Source organism: Helianthus annuus, chromosome 2, assembly GCF_002127325.2.
Source record: "Helianthus annuus cultivar XRQ/B chromosome 2, HanXRQr2.0-SUNRISE, whole genome shotgun sequence".
NCBI lineage: Eukaryota > Viridiplantae > Streptophyta > Magnoliopsida > Asterales > Asteraceae > Helianthus > Helianthus annuus.
The window spans coordinates 13632557-13653509 of NC_035434.2; the positions used below are offsets into that span (position 1 = coordinate 13632557).

The 20953-nt window shown below is 37.7% G+C and overlaps 2 protein-coding genes across 2 annotated transcripts; both read right to left on the bottom strand.

The window, feature by feature from the left end:
* Window positions 1–6617: 6617 nt before the first annotated feature.
* On the bottom strand, window positions 6618–7337 carry LOC110886184. Its single transcript, XM_022133951.1, has one exon. The coding sequence runs from the start codon at window positions 7335–7337 to the stop codon at window positions 6618–6620; it is 720 nt and encodes a 239-aa protein (XP_021989643.1).
* Window positions 7338–10212: 2875 nt separating this feature from the next.
* Window positions 10213–20676, bottom strand: LOC110911057 (coiled-coil domain-containing protein SCD2). The gene is made up of 17 exons (XM_022155625.2): window positions 20162–20676; window positions 18987–19162; window positions 18715–18784; window positions 18517–18558; window positions 18368–18430; window positions 18219–18268; window positions 18112–18139; window positions 16973–17047; window positions 16749–16859; window positions 15684–15744; window positions 15453–15569; window positions 14178–14296; window positions 14003–14072; window positions 12011–12052; window positions 11780–11820; window positions 10764–10890; window positions 10213–10534 (listed from the first exon to the last, which is right to left on the bottom strand). The coding sequence occupies exons 1-17, from the start codon at window positions 20522–20524 to the stop codon at window positions 10398–10400; spliced, it is 1692 nt and encodes a 563-aa protein (XP_022011317.1). The 5' UTR covers window positions 20525–20676; the 3' UTR covers window positions 10213–10397.
* Between the last annotated feature and the right edge of the window lie 277 nt (window positions 20677–20953).

Below are 20953 nucleotides of genomic sequence, written 5' to 3' on the forward strand. Positions count from 1 at the left end.
TATAACTCCGACATGTTAGCCCAGTTATACGTTGATAAGATTGTAGCCTTACATGGCATACCTGTGTCTATTATCTCTAACAGAGATACTAGATACACGTCGCATTTCTAGAGAAGTTTCCAGCAATCTTTGGGCACACGTTTGAATTTCAGTACGGCTTACCATCCTCAGACAGACGGTCAGAGTGAGTGTACTATTCAGACGTTGGAAGACATGCTATGTGCATGTGCGATCGATTTGGGTGGTAGTTGGGATAAGAACCTACCATTAATCGAATTCTCCTACAACAATAGCTACCATACCAGCATTAAGGCTACGCCCTTCGAGGCATTATACGGTAGAAAGTGTAAATCGCCCGTTTGTTGGGCGGAAGTTGGAGATGTCCAATTACCAGGACCAGAGATAGTCTTCGAAACGACGGACAAGATTGTCCAGATTCGAGACCGTCTCAAGGCTGCCCGAGATAGGCAAAAAAGTTACGCAGATCCAAAGCGTAAAGATTTTCACTTCGAAGTAGGTGATAAAGTGTTGCTTAAAGTGTCACCCTGGAAGGGAGTGATGCATTTTGGTAAGAAAGGCAAGCTAAGCCCGAGATACACAGGACCTTTCGAGGTTATCGAACGTGTCGGGTCAGTTGCCTATAAGTTAAACTTACCAGAAGAGCTCAGTGGAATTCACAATGTGTTCCACATCTGCAATCTAAAGAAGTGCTTCACTGATGAATCACTGGTAATACCACATACAGATGTGCACATAGATGAGAGCTTAAAATTTGTGGAAAAACCTTTGTCGATTGAAGATCGACAGGTAAATAAGCTTCGAAGGAAGCATGTACCTATTGTGAAGGTCAAATGGGATGCCCGTAGAGGTCCCGAATTCACGTGAGAAGTTGAATCCATGATGAAAGAAAAATACTCTTATTTGTTTCAGTAAATCTCGGGTCGAGATTTATTTTAAGGGGGTGAGGATGTAACACCTCGAAATTTTGTGTCCAATAATGTGTTGACACGTGTCATAAGTTTACACGTGGTATTAAATACTAAATAAAGGACTAAAGTTGATAAACCTTGAAAGTATGTAAATTCGAGGGTTAAAAATGTCAACGAGGGGTAAATATACTGTATAGTAACCCTAAATGATGCTCGTACCTTCAAACGAATGAATCATGGATCGTACGGAGCGAAATGCGGAAGAAAGTGAGAGATTACAAACAACAGGGGTCAAATGTGTCAACATGTTTAATTTATACCTCTGAGTGACCCTTTGACGAACCCGAGACTTTGTAACAGTAAATTACGCTCACTAGAATATACGATATAAATTTCGCGAAGTTCCGTTTTAAATCGAGAAAGTTATGATCAATTTCGTATGCGAGGGGTTAAAAGCGTCAACAATAAAAGTTAAGGCTTTTCGGATAGTAATTAAACTAACCGGGGACTTAACAATGCGGGTAAAAGTCACGAGGCCCTTAATTGTAAATAATCGAGGGCCAAATCGCAAAGTTACCCCTTCGAAACCGAAAGGGTCAGGTTAATGATTACAAAAGATATGAAAATCTTGAAAATCAAGTCTAATGCGGGCCGCGTTAAGGATATGAGTGATTTAATGCGGGCCGCGCGCCATATGCTGATTCGTTTACTGACATGAGGATTCAGGCGGCCCGCGTCCAAGTTGCCTGAATCTTAATGCGGGCCGCGTGAGAGTGCCAGATGCAGAAAACATGGGCAGATTCACTGTTTGAGCTTGTAAACGATCATTGATGCATTAATTGAAGCATGGGTGCCCCCTACATGTCCCCTAGCACTCATGGACACCTGCTGATCATCCATGAGCAATTATAGGATGAGTTGTAATGATCTTATGCATCATTTTTCACTAGAAAAGGCAATGTGATGCACCAATGTTCAACACACCTCAAACCTGCCTTCTAGTTCACTTCTGGAGCTCTAAAGCATTCCTCTAACATCTCTAGTCGTGCACCAAGCTTCTGTAAGTATGCCCAACCCTTTGTGGCTTAGTTTTTGCATAGTTTAGCTTAAAAGTCAATCCGTCGTAATTAACGATTGACTTTATGATAAATCACAAATGGTCCAGTGGTTTGTCGAATCAAAGATAGTTATATGTTGGTAATCATGTGGGCTTTAAGCCCCTAAAAGGGCACCCTCTGATTCCCACTCTAACTAGTCTGAATGTCGAGTCAAACGTGCTTAGAAAAAGTCAACAGAAATGCTATTTTGCGATTTTATGCATAATCAGTAATGTAGATGGTGTGTAACCTGTTTTAACACTCATAAAACATGATAATAAGTATATTAACTAGTCTAAGCTTGTTTGATCCGACCATTTACTGTTTTGACCCGGTTCGGAGCCGAAAGTCGCAAAACTTTGACTTTTGCTTTGACTTCAGTTCTGACCCGTTAAAGTATGTTTTAGATATGCCTTAGGACTCTCTTAGGACCAGGTTACATAATGGTATAACCGACCGGTTCGTTGTTTGTCCGAGTCTTTTACACATTTCCGTTAAATGCTTAAAAGTTGACCGTAACGCCCTTTTTAATTTAAAACGAGAATTTCGGACATGTGAAAGGACCATAACCTTAGTTACTGATTTCTAAGCATGTCCCTAAAATTTCACGTCAATCCGAGGTCCAGAATAGGAGTTATGCTAAATAGCGCAAATTACGGAAACTTTAGTAATTAAATAGCGCAATTAGCATAACGCCTATCTAAACCCAGATTTCGACACCAAACCTTTTACACACTGATATAAAGTAATATTTTGGGATTTTTAAAGATTTTTAATTATTTTTAACCTGCTTATAACCTGCGGTTATGGCAACGGTTCGGTAAATACCGAATAAACCCTTTTCGGACATAACTTGAGTTCTACAAGGTCTTTTGACCCGATTCCAGTTGCTACTGATTTTAAATAATAAATAGAGCATTTTGAACTTTATAAAATGTTCGGAAAACTCAGATTTCCTGTAGAACACAGAAACCTCTCTTATAAATCTTTAAAATGACCGAAATACCCCTACGGGGCATAAAATGGATTTAAAATTGTTACGCTCATTATGGAAGGTATCCTAATGATACCACAACCTCTTTAAAGCATATTGACTTAGGAAACCAGTGTAGGACTCTTACGGTTACCCGTTACGCCTTTTGCGCGCACGGTTCGGCTTATGTAACTAGTTTACATAAACTAGCCGAAACGGGTCAAACCATATTGTTTTGACCCCAAAATCCAGAGTGTGGTTATTATACCCATATAAAACAAGTCTTCAAACTTGTTGGGTCCAAATCACATTCCATTCCCGGTTTTCGCCTTTTACGCGATTAAACCGTAACTATCCTTCAAAACTGACCGGTCTAAGCTTCGGCTAAATTAAAGACCCGTTAGGATTCTAATAGGTTATTTTAAAACCTTCGTTCCAGAATAGGAGGCCAGTAAAAGATGTTTGCATTTATTCGATTATGGATTTATACTTGCAAAGGTAAATACTTTTAACTTATTTTCCGTTATACGGGCTTGGGTTACGGTATTTAAAAATACCGCTTGGTCGGGCAATTGACCCCAACTCATTAGTAGTTGGGTATTATCAATGCGACCCGTTTAAAAACTTGTTTTGTTGGCTTTACGCCTTTGGGAGCTTAATGACCATGTCCCGGATATCCTTGGCATCATTTTATGAAATGGCCACGACCTTGACATCCGAGTGTAGGCGTACACCCGGCATTATGTCCATGATTATAAAGGTATAGCCGTTGGTTTTCCCGCCACGGTTTTATGCTATGTGGTGTGTCTATTAATCTTTAACCCGGCACGACCCGGGCGACCGAACGCATAGTAAACATGTAATTCTTTACAAGATTTAATTATAAATTATCCCAAGTTATAAAGAGTTTGTGCTTTGTGCATTCAAATCAATTTTATTAAACATTTTACAAAAGTGTCGGTTGAATGTATTTACCAATGTAAACTGACGTATTTTCCCAAAAATACTAAATGCAGGTACTAAGCGTAATTGGCTGGATATTTCTCCTTAGTATCAATAAAGAGTCTCGCAAGCTTAAGATGCCTACGTCTGTTGAACAGTTATTTTTATCTTGTTATTGATCCCCTGTGGATTTTATTTCAACAATGGTGATACCTTGATATTACATTCAAGTTGAAATATATTTATCTTTATGCTTCCGCTGTGCATTCATATAATTGTGTGGTTTGACTATATTGTTGCCAACTACGTCACGGTAATCCCCCACCGGGCCCACCGGTGAGACACGTGGAAATCGGGGTGTGACAACTCGTAACTCGATTTATCGCACCGAATCGCAAACGTAACGCAATACTTAGCATACTAGTACTAAATAACGCAACAAAACGCATTAAACAAGCATCCGATACGCGAAACGAAGAATTTCCTCATCAAACTGGCCACTTCAAACGAAGCCAGGCAGCTTCGTACGAAGGCGCTACCGAGTACGAAGGCAGCCGGTTCGAACAGAAGTGCCAGCCTCCTCTATAAATACCCAAGCCCTTCTCCATTTCATTCACTTGCTGATTTTTGCACCGAAACTCTGCCAAATTGTTGTCCGACCATTTTCAAGTAAGATTTAACAGTTTTATATGACTACACAATGTTTTCCACTTCGATTTTCCACAAGATTCACTTTGATTTCATCAAAAATCTTCTATTCTTCAACCAAACTTCATCTTTTTCATCTTTTTACAAAGAACATCATCTTTTTCATAGAAAACCTTCATTCTTTTTTACAAAATCTTCATCTTTTTCATCAAATCTTCTTATTTCACCACGGATATACACTTAACCGAGTGTATTGGGCCTAGCTAAGGCTTCCCAAATTAGAAATCAGTTGATTTCACACTCCCCAAGCGTTAGATCTAGGTGGAAACCCTTCAAAACTTTTTTTAACTTGATTTTCACACCAAAACAGACCTAAAAGCATGTATTTCGTTCACTGAATAGTGGAACAAGGTAGTGTCGAAACCGTCTTGAATGGGACTCGGAAATACATCCGATTCAAGCGAAAACATTGCCCCAAACGCCAAGAACAACCACGTTTGTGAACTTGGACTGTTCAGTGCGAAGCCCAGCTTCGTACGATGGCACTTCCTTCGTACGAAGGCACATGGCTTCGTACGAAGGCACTGACTTCACACTAAACAGACGATTCTCATCTGTGACTCAATTCAAGACCTCTCCGACTCTAAGTTTAAACAGTAGCTTAAGGTTAGGGGGGTGAACACTCGATTTTTTCGAAGACAAACGCGAAGAACACTCGATTTTGGACAACGGAAGCAACACGTGTACGAAGACCCACCTTCGTACGAAGCTTCTGTTTCCCACCCGACACTTCGATTTCAACCGTTTCAGCACTTTGGAGGACTTACGCTTCTGTTCCCGTACGCAGGCTGGTCCTGCACTCCCTTCAATCCATATTCAGAGTTTACTTGTTAGACACGCACTGTGAGTATACTCGAACCCTTTTTCGATTAACGCACTTTTGGTGTTACATACGTTCTCTATTGAAAACACAACTCACAATGCTTAACACTTTAATAAACGCTAACCGCTCCCGCATGCTATACATGATTAGTTGAACGCTTGTTGCTATGCTTACACAGTGATTACTTGCCCGACCACCTTTAGCAACGATAGTACTATAGTTTGGACTCATCACATGTTTATTCAGGGGTTGCTAAGGATCACATACTTTACTTCACGTGTTCACTTCGGTGAACATGTGTCGCGCATACTCTACTCACAGTCATGTGGTTAGGATGTATCATTATTGGTAGTACATGCTTCGCCCGTTACGTGTTACATGCTGGTTATGTGTAAATGCTTTTTATACTATATCTATGCAAACTTGTGTACTCACCTTTACATAATTGTATTGACTTTTATTTAACGTATGTGGCAGGTTGATGATTATCGTATGCTGCAAATGGATAGGAAGTCTAGAAACTCACCAAATAAAATCTGGGTTGTCGGATCTATTTTTGTTTGAGAGATTTGATATCTGTTATAACTGTTTGTGGATTATTTGTTTGATAGTATGGGATATTAAACGTGTTAAAAATATTATCACAAATAGTCGTTATGGATTCTCTTGTGCAATCTGATTCGCCTAGTGCTGCGCCTCGATGATTCCGCCATCGGTTGGGGTGTGACATCATGTATGTAAGCCATATACGCATTACATCCATGTTGAACCAGTTTACAAGATTTAATAAAAGAGCAGATTATGGGGCTGTAGCTTTTCTCCCCAGAAATAGTAACATGTTTTCCGCTTGGAGACATTAGTTGTATCTCCTTACGGTTACATATTACTTTCGCGTGATATCGAGCTAACCAATCCATCCCGATTACCACTTGAAATTATCCCATCGACATGGGAATTAGATCGACGAAATATTCTTCATCGTCAATGCTCAATTTGCAATTCCAGCACATATCACAAACAATAAAACTTTTATTATTACCTATTTCTACTTCTAGAGGCATAGGTAATTTTGTTAACGTGAATATAGGGTGTTGAATAGATCGATGTGACACAAAAGATCTATTTGCACCTGTATCAAATAAAATTCATGCTGGAATTGAATTTACAAGAAATATACCTGAAACGACATCAGGTTCAGCTTTAGCCTCTGCGGCTATCATGTGGAAAGACTTTGCCCTCGCTTTCTGGGCATCAGTCTTTGTGTCAGCTGCGTCTTTGGTTCCAACCAACTCCGGACATTCAGACTTTTTATGTCCCGGTTTATAACATTTATAGCACCCCGACACCTTTCCTGGGCAATTTGCAACCACATGTCCAACTTTTCCGCAAGTAGGACATGGTTTGTTTTTAAAATAACATTCGCCCTTGTGGGTCTTTCCACATATTTTGCATTGAGGTAATCCCCCTTTTGCAGCTCCTTTCTTAGGAGCTTCATTCGGCTTTGGTTTCTTTGTAGGGCTTGGGTTTATATCAAACACACTTCTTTCACCCCTTTCGATCTGCTTCTTCAGCTCGATCTCTCTTTCACGTGCGGCATTCACTATCTCTGTAAGATGCCCGTATTTTGATGGAGCCATAAACTCCCGATATTCCACACTTAGCATGTTATAGTAATAGTATATCTTCTGTTCTTCAGCTTGAACCAGCTCATCACAAAACCTGAGCTTGTCGAGAAATATTTCCGTAATCTTTTCGATCGAGTCACCACTATGCCTCAGCTGAATAAACTCTTCTTTAATCCTGTTGATCACAGCTTTCGGGCTATGGTGTCTAAGGAACGGTGTCTTGAATTCTTCCCACATCATAGTTCTCGTGGCCTCAATTCCCTGTTCCTTCCTCAGATTATCCTACCAATCCTTAGCTTAGCCTCTTAACTGACGGGTTCCGTATGCCACGAAATCAGTCTCATCATAATGGGTTCTTTCGAATACCCCTTCAATGTCGCTAATCCATTGTTGACAAACGAACGGATCAACTTCACCATTATAGATCAGGGGTTTGTGTCACAACCCCCGACCCCACCCCGAGAGCGGGAGCCGTGAAGCGGTCAGATGGTACCGGTATTTATTAATTTGGCAGCGAAAATGAGACATCAGAATCGTAGTTAGGAAATAGTTTCAGAGTTTCAAAACACCAGACTTTTATAATAAATAAATGGGATAAACCCATGTTTTATTCACAATACATTTATAGAGATAAACCCTAATTATTGAAAACAGTTCTCCTTTTTATTTAGGTAACGTTTATAGCCACTTCTTTAAGCTTTCGGTGCTCCATAGCTGACTTCTAATAGCTTTCACATTAAGTTACCTGAAACGCGTTTTAAAAAAGGTTTTATCAGCAAGAAATACTGGCGAAAGCATCCCAGTTTAATCAAAACAGTTTTATAACTTTACAGTATTAAGATTTACAATGTTTATATCTATCCAATTATTCATTACAGCATTGCTACTGGGCAACCTTTGTCCCCCGTGCTTGCGGTCATGCTACTATTCGCAATAGTAACGAGTGTCAAGTAATATATACAAAACCCTACATACTGATGATAATTGTAGAATCACAAAAACTTAATCACTGTAGGTATCTTGATAAACATTTAGGGTTTTGTAAAAAATTTGAAACAATGACTCACAAAAAGGGTTTACAAAAAGAGAATGTATTCACAAAAAGGTTTATAAAAAAAAGAATGTACTCATATGTACTCACATTTGTAGACTTAGGTATTTCTATAGCTTCCTGTTGCTTCCTGATTATTTTCTTTTAAAATAAACAATGCACACGTGTTAGTAAGATAACTCAAATCACATTAGTCATACAACACGAGACAGAACTCCAACGAACTGAGTCAGGCAGAGCCTTGACATGCGTTACGAAGTCCTAGGTCAATCGGGCAGGGTAACGAATACGTGATCGGGGGTTATAATACTTACAACGAGGCAAAGCTTCGTGTTTTTAGGGGCATTATACCCGTTAAATTCGTCTACAGAAGTTGAGAGAGAGTTAGAGAGAATGAACGATTTGGAATGAGGCCTGCACCTCTTTTTATAGGGTGATCAGGGGCGCCCCGCGCCCCGCGAGGCCCTACCCTTTCTCCTTCGCGGCCCGCGAGGGTTGTAGCTAGAGTTTAGGGTTGCTGAGTCATGAAGTATGGATGCGACGCGTGTGGGACACGTGGCTGGAGGGGTGTCCGGCAAGTAACAGGGTGTCGCGGCCCGCGAGCCACCTAAGTTCCATATTTTATTTGATTTTTGATGATATTAGAGTTGTACGGGTCCGGTTTCTTGTATACGGAATATATTAGGAGCATTTTTAGGGTGTTTTTCGAGGGTTGTTATAGTTTGCATGCCATAAATTTATTATATGGACACGCTTTCGATTTACCCGTATCTCTTTCTTTCATTTCGTTCATCTTATCATCTATTACTGATAAGAGTGTGGTTTGTAGTCTATCGATAAACTGCAGTAGACTAGCTTCTAAGGCCTTTCCGACTTCCTCGGAAATTTTAGCTTTCATCTCTTCAGTTAAGTGAGATGCTACATCACCTCCGGTTGCACCGGACATTCCTTTAGCTGAAATGTTTATAATAGTTAATCAATAACTGTTTAACTCATTTCCATCTCGTTACATGAAAATTTATACCACACATACTTAATCACAAGTAATGTGTTTTCTTTTTCGGTTTGGTCAAGTATATAACTTGCCTTACCTTTCTTACTTAGTACGGGTTTGAGTGTAATAATACACTCCTCCCATACACTTTTCACATATTTTACATCATTTAAATCTATAAATCTAGACTCATAAGTAACTCTTAGCCGATGTCTTGATCAAGCTTTGAACCGAACACACTTTGTCTTAACGAGGCTCTGATTACCAACTTGTAAGACCTTTACATTCACTTTATAATTCATACAATACATATTGCATTTAAAATCCATTCATTATTAAAACATCGAACTAACGACGTGTTGGTGTACATGGAAGGCAAGAAGTGACCTCATTTTTAATAATAAGGCAGGTAATATTTCCAAAACCATGGAGGTGTACATGGAAGGCAAGAAACGACCTCATTTTTAATAATAAGGCAGGTTCTATTTCCAAAACCATGGAGGATATAAAGGCGTGTTGGTACCCTTTAGATTAGAATCAGATCCCTAGTTAAAGAACATAACTTGGACGTATTGGTTTGGTTTCCCATTGTAATCATTGGGTTGTATGTTTTTTTTTTCTAGCACCTTGCTAGCTTGTTGAACGAAGTTGCCGCTCCAAAAATAAAATCGTATTACTAGTCAAAATTTTGAAAATCATATCCACTTATCTTTCGCTCAAATGCTTTGAGACTACTCATGCATCTCATCATTTGGTAAAAGCACTTGTGTTTCTAGCTTACCGCTAGTCGAGAGTCGAGGCCATTGACAACTCCCCTTATGAGTACATGGTAGAAGGAAACCAGTGGCCCATATATGTAAGCAAAACAGAACTGTTCAAAAAAATAATAAATAATCGAAACGGAATGGCTAGTACTCAAACAGCCAACTGTGTCGCGGATGCCTCTTAAGGAGGACCCCTAGGCCCTAACAATAAGACCTCTGGTAGCAACGTAAAATAAAGGAAGCATTAAGGGTAGCAACTGAATATACTGAAGAATGTTGGGAGATTATAGTGATGAATAAAACCCATTAATAAAACCCATGAATAAAACCCATTAATTACTTATTGAAATTAAATATACTTTTTTGTTTGAGCAAGCCACAAATTTATACTTCACATATCAACACCAAACAGCAAAATTTACTTTTTTTTTAAATTTTTTTCTTTTGAAAAAATATAACAAAATAAAATGAAATCAAACTAGACACCGGAATCACAAGGTATCGTCCTCTGCAGAATCTTTGGAATTTTCGACTGGCAATGAAGCCGAGTGATCGGTTTCCTTACGAGACGCTTCCCAGAGCTGTTGTTCTATCCCTAACTTCCTCAATTCTGTTAACCCTCGTTGAACTGCGCGAAACCCAAAAAAAGTACAGATTATTATAAATTAAATAAAAAAGTTAAAAGTGACTCCGGGGCGGATTGATGGACCCACAAATATTTTTGGGCATATTTTTATATAAAACATTGTTGAGCATATTCTCAAGTCATGAATCGTGTAGAAAATATAGTAAAAAGGAATAATCATATCCGACTCTTTTTGCGGTCTAATTATTTCATGGAAAATTAGAAAAAATACCGTCAACAGCATCATGAGAAGTGGGAGATGTTGCAGTACGGCTTATCCAAAAGTGCAATCGATCTTCAGCGATATCCTCTTCTACACCATGAACCTTCGCTCTTCTCCAAAAATATGTAAGCCAAGCCTGCACAACAATACAATTATTAGTCTCAACGGGGGATTGAATACTTCGTCAATACATAGGGTAACCAAAATAAAATGTTAAACCATTTTTAAAACTTTTATAAACTATTAATGAGTTACGTATCATTAAAAACTATGTAATTCAAATAATAACCTAGTGCCTTGTCATAAAGTCATAATAAGAGACAGTATGTATTCGAATACACTTTGTTCGACTTTTCACCTACTAACGACAAAACCTTTACTAAAAACATCTCACAGTCCCTGATTGACGATTTGACATCATTCATAATATGGCCGACTGATAAGCATATAAAGGACTGTGTTGATTAATGCCACCAATATATTTATGTTCTGTGTTTGTGTAAGGTCTTCTTCTTTATTAGTTATTGTAGAGTAAAATGCCATTTTCATCCCTGAGGTTTGGCTAGTTTTGCGACTTTCATCCAAATGTTTGTTTTTTCCGCATTAGGATCCAAAAGCTTTGAAATCTTGCCATTTTCATCTGGCTTGTTAACTCCAACCATTTTTCTCCGTTAAGTGGCATTTCCGTATTTTTTTTTGCTAACTTAAAGGGTAATTCGGTATTTTTACTTTATGTAAAAAGACTGAATACCCTTGAAAAAGACCGAATTGCCCTTTAAGTTAACAAAAAAGACGGAAATACCCCCGACTTAACGGAGAAAAATGGATGGAGTTAACGAGCCAGATGAAAATGGCAAGATTTCAAACCTTTTGGATCCAGATGCGGAAAACAAACCTTTGGGCGAAAGTCGCAAAACTGGCCAAACCTCAGGGACAAAAGTAGCATTTTACTCTTCAATTTATGTTTATTTTATGTGTGTGTGTGTTGGGGGTGATAAAAATGGGACGATAAACAAGAACAAAACCTGTTTAAAGGAAACGTCTTCAGCCTCCTCACGACTCAACTCTACAATAGAGCGGGATGGTTAAAGTTAGTCAAAACATGAACTAAATTATTATTCATATAATGAAATTGCAGATAAACTATGCAGTTGAAAACTGAACCATTGTGTTGCGACTTGCGAGTTGCGATCATGTGGAAATTACATAAAAACCAAGATCATACTAAAACTGACAAAGCAAAGTAAAATCATTACCGAATCCCTCCACGAACTTTGTATCACCCGGGGATTTTGGATCTGCAAGAAAATTTGAGATGGTCAACATTTTGGCGACACTATGATCAGTTAGTTGATGAATACAAAAGAAGAAGAGGTACAAGCTTTGGAAGTGTGTTATATCATGTCACATTTACTAGCTCCTAGCGTATAGATTATTCATTTTTATTTTGTTTATCATATTATTATTAAAGATCAATTTCAATAATCGGTTTTATAAAAACTGTATGTTTAGTGGAAAACTAAGTTACTTGTTTCCTTGGTTTTACTTTATTTTAAAAGATTTCACCTACCTTTCTCCTTTTAAATAATAATAAGAGGAAAAAGATAATTATTCAAGAGAGGACAAATAAGCCTCTCTATTTAGTGTTTATTGGGCTTAATTGGTGGGCCAACCCAATTGTGGACAAAAAAGATAATTATTCGAGCCGGGGGTCTCACTGGAAGCAGCCTCTGTATTCCTACGGGGTAGAGGTAAGGTTGTCTACATCTTACCCTCCTCAGACTCTACTGAGTATGATGATGATGATGATTCAAGAGAGGACAAATATTTTTAAAAATAGTATACAAAAAATATTATTATAGTCGTTAAAACAAAAGTTAACATTTCTCAAACATCTTAACAGTAAGTTAAGATGTCCCTTTTGGTTGTATTTAAAAAAAAATCGATTAGGTTCTCTTTTCAAACCTATTCGCTAATACAATACACAGAATAGCCAACCCGAGTTGTTGATGAGGTTTTGTCGGATGATGAGTGGATAGCCAACCTGAGTGGGGATGACGATGACAATCTAAATATGCCAGATGAAAACATTGAGGACGATGATGCGGAGGAAAACGAGTTCTATGATATTTAAAAGTCATAACAATATAACATTACTAAATTTGGTTGTTGAACTTTTTTATGATGTTTGATTTATGTTAAACCTTGCTTGTTGAACTATTTATGATGTCTGTTTTATTACTAAATTAGGTTTTATAATATTCATGATGTTTGTTTTATATTAATTTGTGATTTTTATGAGATATTTATATATATATTTTTCCTTGGTTTAAAAAAGCGCGCTTGAAGCACGCTTGAGGCGATGAAGCGATGAAGCGATCGGAAAAACGCTTTTTTGGCTCTGAAGCGCTGCATTACATGAAGCGAGCTGAAGCGAGCTGAAGCGAGCTTTAAGCGGTGAAGCGTTGAAGCTGTGAAGCGACGCTCCAGCCAATCAGATCACTATTTGGGCCATTTTTTAAGCGACAAATTCCGGCGACGGAGTTGCTTTCAGCCGGAAACCAGGAAGACGGGGGAAGAAGAAGAAGAGAGATGCTGACGGCTGCGTATATGTCTTTTAGGTTTTTAGGGTTTTTATAAGTTAAGGTTTTTAAACATTTAACCCCTCTATCTTTCATTAGTTTACATTCAGTCCCTAAAACTTCTAACTTTTTACTTAAAAAGTGTAAAGATAGTTTGTCTATTTAAACATTTAACCCCCTCTATCTTCAGTAGTTACATTTGGTCCTTAAACTTTTTAATTTATGCATAAAAGTACAAAATTAACATTATAAAATACATATATATAATATGGATAGCTATTTTTTATACATATATATAAAATTAACATTATATATAATTATATATAATATGGAGCGCTTCGTATACGTGAAGCTCTCGCTTCGCGCTTGAAGCTTCGCTTAAAGCTTTTGGAACCAAAACGCTTCGGAGCGCTTCGCGCTTTTTTAAACCAAGTATTTTTCTAATAATGTTTCGAGGCTTACGCCTAGGCCTGCCTCGAGGCTAAGGGAAGACGCCTCGAGGCCCGTTTCCGCCTTTTTAAACCTTGTTTGTCATAAAACATTAGCAAAATATAATTATTCGAAATTTGTAGAGAGACATGTTTTACAACATTTAGCTGATAAATAATTTATAAAAAAAATATAATAGTTAACAAATACTAAATTACATTTTAAATTGGGCCGTACCAGGGATAGATTGGCGTACTAAATTTGGACGACGTTGTTGGGCCATTGCCAGCACAACAGCATCTTCTACCTTTAAATGCAAACATAAAACACATTATGAGAATTAAATGAATTTAACATATATTTAACCAACAATTATCAGTCCCAAAAACAGAGTTCTGTAATTTGTATAGACCTTCAAGGATGCCATTTCCCTCAAACCCATCTCAACTGAAAGCATACTCTCAATATTTCCTTCCCCCGTTAAGTCGTTAATATCCCGAACATTTTTTTTCCTGTTGGAATCATCGTCACCTGCTTCCACACATGATAACATGTTAGAAGATATTGCAGCTAATAATCTAGAGGTGGCAATTTCAACCCATTTGGGTTGGGTTTTATCTCAAACGAGTAAAAATAAATATTTTGACAAAAAGGGTAATGGGTCAAACGGGTAGAAAATAATCTCAATTATATTTTTAATGTATCCTACCTCTTAAACTGTTTTATTCAAGAACTGAGATTATTATCTAACAATATAAGTTTTGCAATCATAATTAAAGACAACTTATTTGGGATTAGGGATACATGTGGCCCACCCAAGTATTCAAAAGTTTTAGATGCTACCCAATAGGAGTGCAAACGAGTCAAGCGGCTCGCGAGCTGCTCGAGATCGGCTCGAGAAAAAGATCGGAAAAAGCCGAGCTTTATCGAGCACGAGCTGAGCTTGAGCCTAAAATAAAGTTCGTTTATTTACCGAGCCCAAGCTCGAGCCTGCCAGGTGAAGCTCGCCAGGCTCGTCAAGCCTGATCTTACCTTAGTGTAATATTAGTTTTTGTTAATATTTAATAACGTTTACCCCTTATTTAAAGTTGTCTAATAAACGAGACAAGCTTATTTAAACTTGTTGACGAGCCGGGAGCCTGAACCTAAAAATAAGCTTGTTTAGTAAAGGAGCCCGAGCCTCACTTATCGAGCTCGTGAGCCTAAACGAGTCTATTATTTATATTATTTTTATTTAATATATAAATTATTAGATAATAAACGAGCCGAGCTCGATCCGATCTCGAGCTTGAGAAACTACCAACGAGCCGAGCTCTCATAAGTTAATTGAGCTTGGGATCGGCTCGACTAACGTCAGTTTGGTTTAGTTTATGCCGATTCTAGAAAAAAAAAAACTTACTTGAATATTTTAGAATTTTGAAATTCTAATATTTTGCCAAATAATTTGAGTGGCCTTAGTGAAAACTTTTGCATATTTGGGTGCCTATGCATACACTATGCCTAAATATTTGAAAAAACATGGGTAAAAAGTGTTTGTGGGTCAACCGGAACCGTATTAAAGATGACCCATTATCAACCCAAACATGTTTTGACCCGTAACCTAACCCCCGCCCATCTTGCCACCTCTAGCCTGCTTATATGAACTGCGGCAATCAGCCCATAAATGTTAAAGAGTTAGTGAACTTGCCACCATGCCAAGACTCCTCCTTCGCCTTTTGACCAGCCGAAATGACAACTTCAAATGGCAGGGGTGCAAATGATGACCAATGTTCATGCTTTGACCCCGCTATGTCAGCACAAATACCTAAAAGACCAAAGGAATACAAAATATCATAACAAGCATGAGGTACTCAGATGTAATTAAATAACATGAAATTCAATTTCTAGTATTCGGCATGACATGTGGCAAGAAGATTACCGTATTGTACAGCTAAACCCCAATAACGAGAAAGCCAACACCTCTTTAGAACTACCTCCTCCTAAAAGAAATAAAAAACAAGGAAAAGAACAATTATTAAAAATTAATAATAGAAAATTGTCAAATAGTTAGAATGGGTCAAGCGAGTTGAAACTTGAATCTTGTCCAAAGTCTGTATTTATTGTGTACAACCCCCTAATTTGTTTTATCCAATGATTTCAAATACCATTTTAACGACTATGTTTTTGTAACAGTAGGGGGGGGATAATGCACGGTCCTCCCAACCGCCGGAGTGATCTCACTCCGGGAGCCGCTACCCGACCAAGCTAGCTCCGCAGTGACTTCCCCATGCCGAGTTCTTACCCTGGGCGACATATGCCACTCCCAATACTCGAACCCGGTACCTCTGGGAAGAGGTGGGTGTCGGTGGCCAACTGGGCTACTCCAGTTGGTTATGTTTTTGTAACAGTAATTAAAGCATTTATCATATATATACATATAGGGTCAGGATCATGTGAGAAGCACTAGGTTAATTGAGAAGCGCGAGAAGCATTCTAGACCACACATTTTTCCCAAGCAAAAATGCAAAATATTTCTTTTTGGGAAAAAATCGAAGTTTTTTCTGTCAGTTTTTTTTTTTATTTTTATTTTTTGTTTTTTTAGTTATATACACATATGTGTAGTTGATATATACACATGTGTATATTGCCAGTCTTTAACTATACATATATGTATATATGTGTTTAAAATTGAAACATAAAGTATTGTACATATATGTTTGATAATGTACATATATGTACAAATGTGTATAAATGATTGTACATATATATGTATATAAAGGAAGATTATGGTTCTAAAGATGTTTTTTTCTAGTGTACATATGTTTAAAATACATGTTTAAAGTTGAAAAATAAGTATCGTGCATATATGTTTCATGTTATACACATGTATAATTTAAAATTTGACAATATACACGTGTATAATTAAAAATTGACAATATACACATGTATATATCCAAAAAAATCCTAAAAACTTGCTATTAGAAGTAAAAAATATGAACCCTACCATCTCTTCATGAGTCAAAACCATTCTTTGTGTCATCGTGCGGAGAGCTTTTGCTTCAGATTCAGCTTCCTTCAGCTGTTCCATGGCACCCTCGGTCTCAACTTTAAATTTCTAATTCAAAAAAGACAAAAAAAAAATGGAGAAACTAATCAGCACTAAAAAAACAATTAACATATCCAAGAAAAAGAAATATTCTGGTAAGTCGATAACTAACATGTATTTACCTCAAGTTCTGCACGAAGGTTAGAAACTTCTACATTTCTTCCATCTTTCGTCTGTTGTGCAGCTTTTAGAGCTGCCTGGAACAAATTATATTGCAGATTGCAGAACAAGTATTCATGAGTAAACAGAAAAAGAAATCTCAAAGCTAATTCGTAGGGATGCTCTATACTAGGAACCCAACTATCCAAAAGCTTTTACTAGGGCCACCCAACTATTAAAACAATTAAAGTAGAGGAGTTCAACGAATCGAATAACAAACTTTCGAATTATTCGAATCGAATTTTTACCTGAATTCGTATTCGATTCAAATTCGATCCAGATATGATTCATTCGATTCGAATTCGTATTCGTATTCGAATTTTATGCCCAATTTTAAATTCAATTCTATTCATTTTGTAACTCAATTCAAATAAATTTGAGTTAGTTCAAATTCCCTAAATAATGAATTGTATTACTTTAATTTTTAAAACTAATTATAAGGGCTTTTATAGATAGACCCAAATTTAGAAGGTTTTATCTATATGTGTGCGTATATATAATATTCATGTATATATAAATATAAAAAGATAAATATGTATAATTGTAATTCGAATCGAACGGAATTGAGAATCATAAATTCGTATGTGATTCGGATTCGATTACTTGACTTGAATTCGAATCGAATCAAACTCGAATATTTCAAAACCAAATTCGAAGCTTGATAATCGAATTCAAACTGAGTCGAATTTCGAATCCGAATCGAACACTGAATACCCCTAAATTAAAGGCCACCCATGTATCGATTTGGTTTCATTGATCCCAATTTAGGCCACAAGATCTTGCCTAAAAAACTGTATAATGACAAATATATCCCTCAAGTCTCAATTTACTCAAACAAATCAACTCAAGATAGATTTTCAGAACATATTTTGAAAAGATTCAGGGGTACTTTTGTCAATTTACAACTCAGGTAAACTATGGGCATTTTGTAATACTACAATCTTCCAACAAATATCTTGCTGGGCTAGAAATTGATACATGGGTGGCCTCTAAAGTAGTTTTATACTTGGGTTACCTAAGTGAAAACTTTTGAATACATCGGTGGCCCATCTATACATGATCACTGATTTGTATTTAACTACCAAATTTGTATTTAACTTACCTCTCTTTGACGTATTGCTGCCTCTTTCCTGTGGAAACATATATTGTATCATGTTCTAAATGATGTATAAAAAAATGATGACATGCTCGCAAATCAAATTTTATTACCTGCTCAGCAATTTGGCCTCTAAAGATACTCCTTCTCCTAGAGAAGCGACCTAAATGATACAAGTTTTGTAGATGAACATAATTATGTGTATAATCAAAATTGTTAAAGACCCAACTTATACAGCATGTGAATAACGTTGAGTGTATACCTGTTTCTCCAACTCCCGGGCCCGGGCCTCTGCTTCTTCACGTTTTTCTTCTACATGGCGAAGCTGAAATAGAAATATAACTAATTTGTCACACAGTTACCTATATGTATATGATATAACCAATAAATAAATCAGATAGATGGGCTCACCTTATCTATAACAATGTCATGCTCTTCTTGTAACATGTCAAGCTGCAATTAAGTGTCAATTTAAATCAGCTAACACTTGTAAAATTCGTGTGAATGTAAGCTTAACACTTACATCCTGATCAATATGACAATATGTCCATTAATTATCATAACAATCAATAACAAATTCATTTTATAATTTTGAAAAGACATTCATACTTCATCGCGAAGTGCAGATGCCTCATGTTGATCTCCCATATCTTTGCCGCGTCCACTGTCTGGTGTAAACCTACAAAATTACAATCAATAAATAAATAAATACGCCCTTAATTATTTTAGCAAGTATAAAACGAAATATCTCTTAAGCTCACTTTCATTTACGTATAGGTTATGGAACTGCACTGCTTTCTGGCTTGCAGTTCATAAATCATAATCATTTATATAAGAACCGTATGTGGCATTCATTAATCAAACAGGAAAGTATTTGTTACCTCTGTTCTCTACGTTGATGGCGAGCAGGGGGGTCTATTGGGGGTGGAATGGGGCCCGGGTGTCTCAAAGATGGTCTGCTAGGTGGTATGGTTTGTCCTGTGCGAACAGATACTGATGGCCTTCCTGCTGATGTGGAGCGATTAGGCAGAGTGTGCTCCATAAAGTTCCGACCTAACTACATAGGATCATAAGAAAGTGTCTAGAACATCAAAACAGACAAAAAAAAGCATATAATATAATTTATGGAGTTAGTTAACTATGTCATATTCAAAATCAAACTGCGGTATTAGCTATATCTACCAAGATCAAGGTTCTTCTAGCAACGCACGCTCATTATATACCTATGTTGTCAAAAGCCCCCTTATCCGCTCAGGCACGGCGCAGCGCGAGCTTTCAGGCTTTTAGGCGCTGCTTCAGGGCATTTTCTGGCCAAAACTGGTAAAAAAATAATAATAAAAAAAAAACTAAGGCTAGAACCAACCTAAATAAGCATGTAATCAACCTAAAACAGCCTAAAACACGTCTAAAACACCTAAAATGCGCCTAGCTTAAAAAATCCCTCGCTTTTTAAGCGCCTAGACTCCAGGCTCGGCCTATGCGCCTTAAGTGCGCCTTAAGTGCGCCTTGAGCGTGCCTAGAGCTTTTGAAAACATAGTTATATACGGAAGAGAATGTGCTTATTCGGGATTCCCGTTTTTTAACAATATTACACAATTACCTAATATAGGCGGTCAGGTCTCCGGTAGTCAACCATGTTAAGACTTAAGATTAAACAATAAGTAATCAGCATCTGGATTCTTAATCATACAGTTTTGCGATAAAGTGAGCAGGCAGTCCGCAAATCCAACTCTAAATCAAACAGTTTATTCAGCCTAAATCACCACATTAAGCTCTAACTGAACTACATAGCTAATACTAAATAAGATCTGAATTCTTAATCATACAGTTTTACAGTTAAGTAAGCAAGCATGCATTCCGCACATCCAATGCTAAATCAACCAGTTTGATCACCCTAATTCAACACATTAACCTCTAATTAAACCACATAACTTAATCAAGCACTGCATAATTAAGAATCTAGCAATTACCTTACATCTAAACTCTCAACAAACTGATCTAATTAACAATTAGGTCAAACTAGAAGAGAACATATAACGTTGACTTGTTGACTTACCGCAGGCGACGGCGATCTATTCGGTCTAGCAAACGAAACACCAGACAACGCACTACCGCTACCGTTACCGTTACTCTTACTCCCAAACGACGTCGGTTTAGCAAACCGGAACCCTAGGTCATCATCATCCTCATCCTCATCATCATCACCGGTAGTCTGAGAAGCCATAACTTGCGCTAACCGCTGCGCCGCAGCCTTCGCAGCGACGTTCTGTGTCCGCTTAATCGTTGAGTAGCCTGACGGTTGACCTAACCTTGACTGCGGATGCGCCGGTGACATCGCCGGAGATGATGAACCGGTGCTGCTGGAACCGCCGCTCCACTGCCGTGTGTATGACGGACTCTCTGTTCGCTTACGATCCATTTTTTAGGTTAAATTACAGTAGAAACTGGATGAATGTCGTCTGGATTTGATGAATTGCTGGATTTTGGGATCGAATAATTAGGAAATTGAGGACCGGTGGAGGTGGAATTGGGTTTTTTGACGGAGATCCGACATGTAATTATGGAGTTGAAATGGTGTTGAGTGGGATATACGTGTAGAAAACCACTTTTCCGTTTAACGGCGTCAATCTTCGTTTATAAATTTTGGTTCGTTAAATTGAACATAAGTTGTTGTTGTAGTATAGTGGTAAGTATTCCCGCCTGTCACGCGGGTGACCCGGGTTCGATCCCCGGCAACGGCGATATTTTATATTTTTTCGTTCAGCCCCCCCAAGTTTTATTTGTCAAACAAATATCAAGTTTTTGAGTTTTTTTCTTATGATAGAGAGTCTTAAAGTGCTCGTTCAGC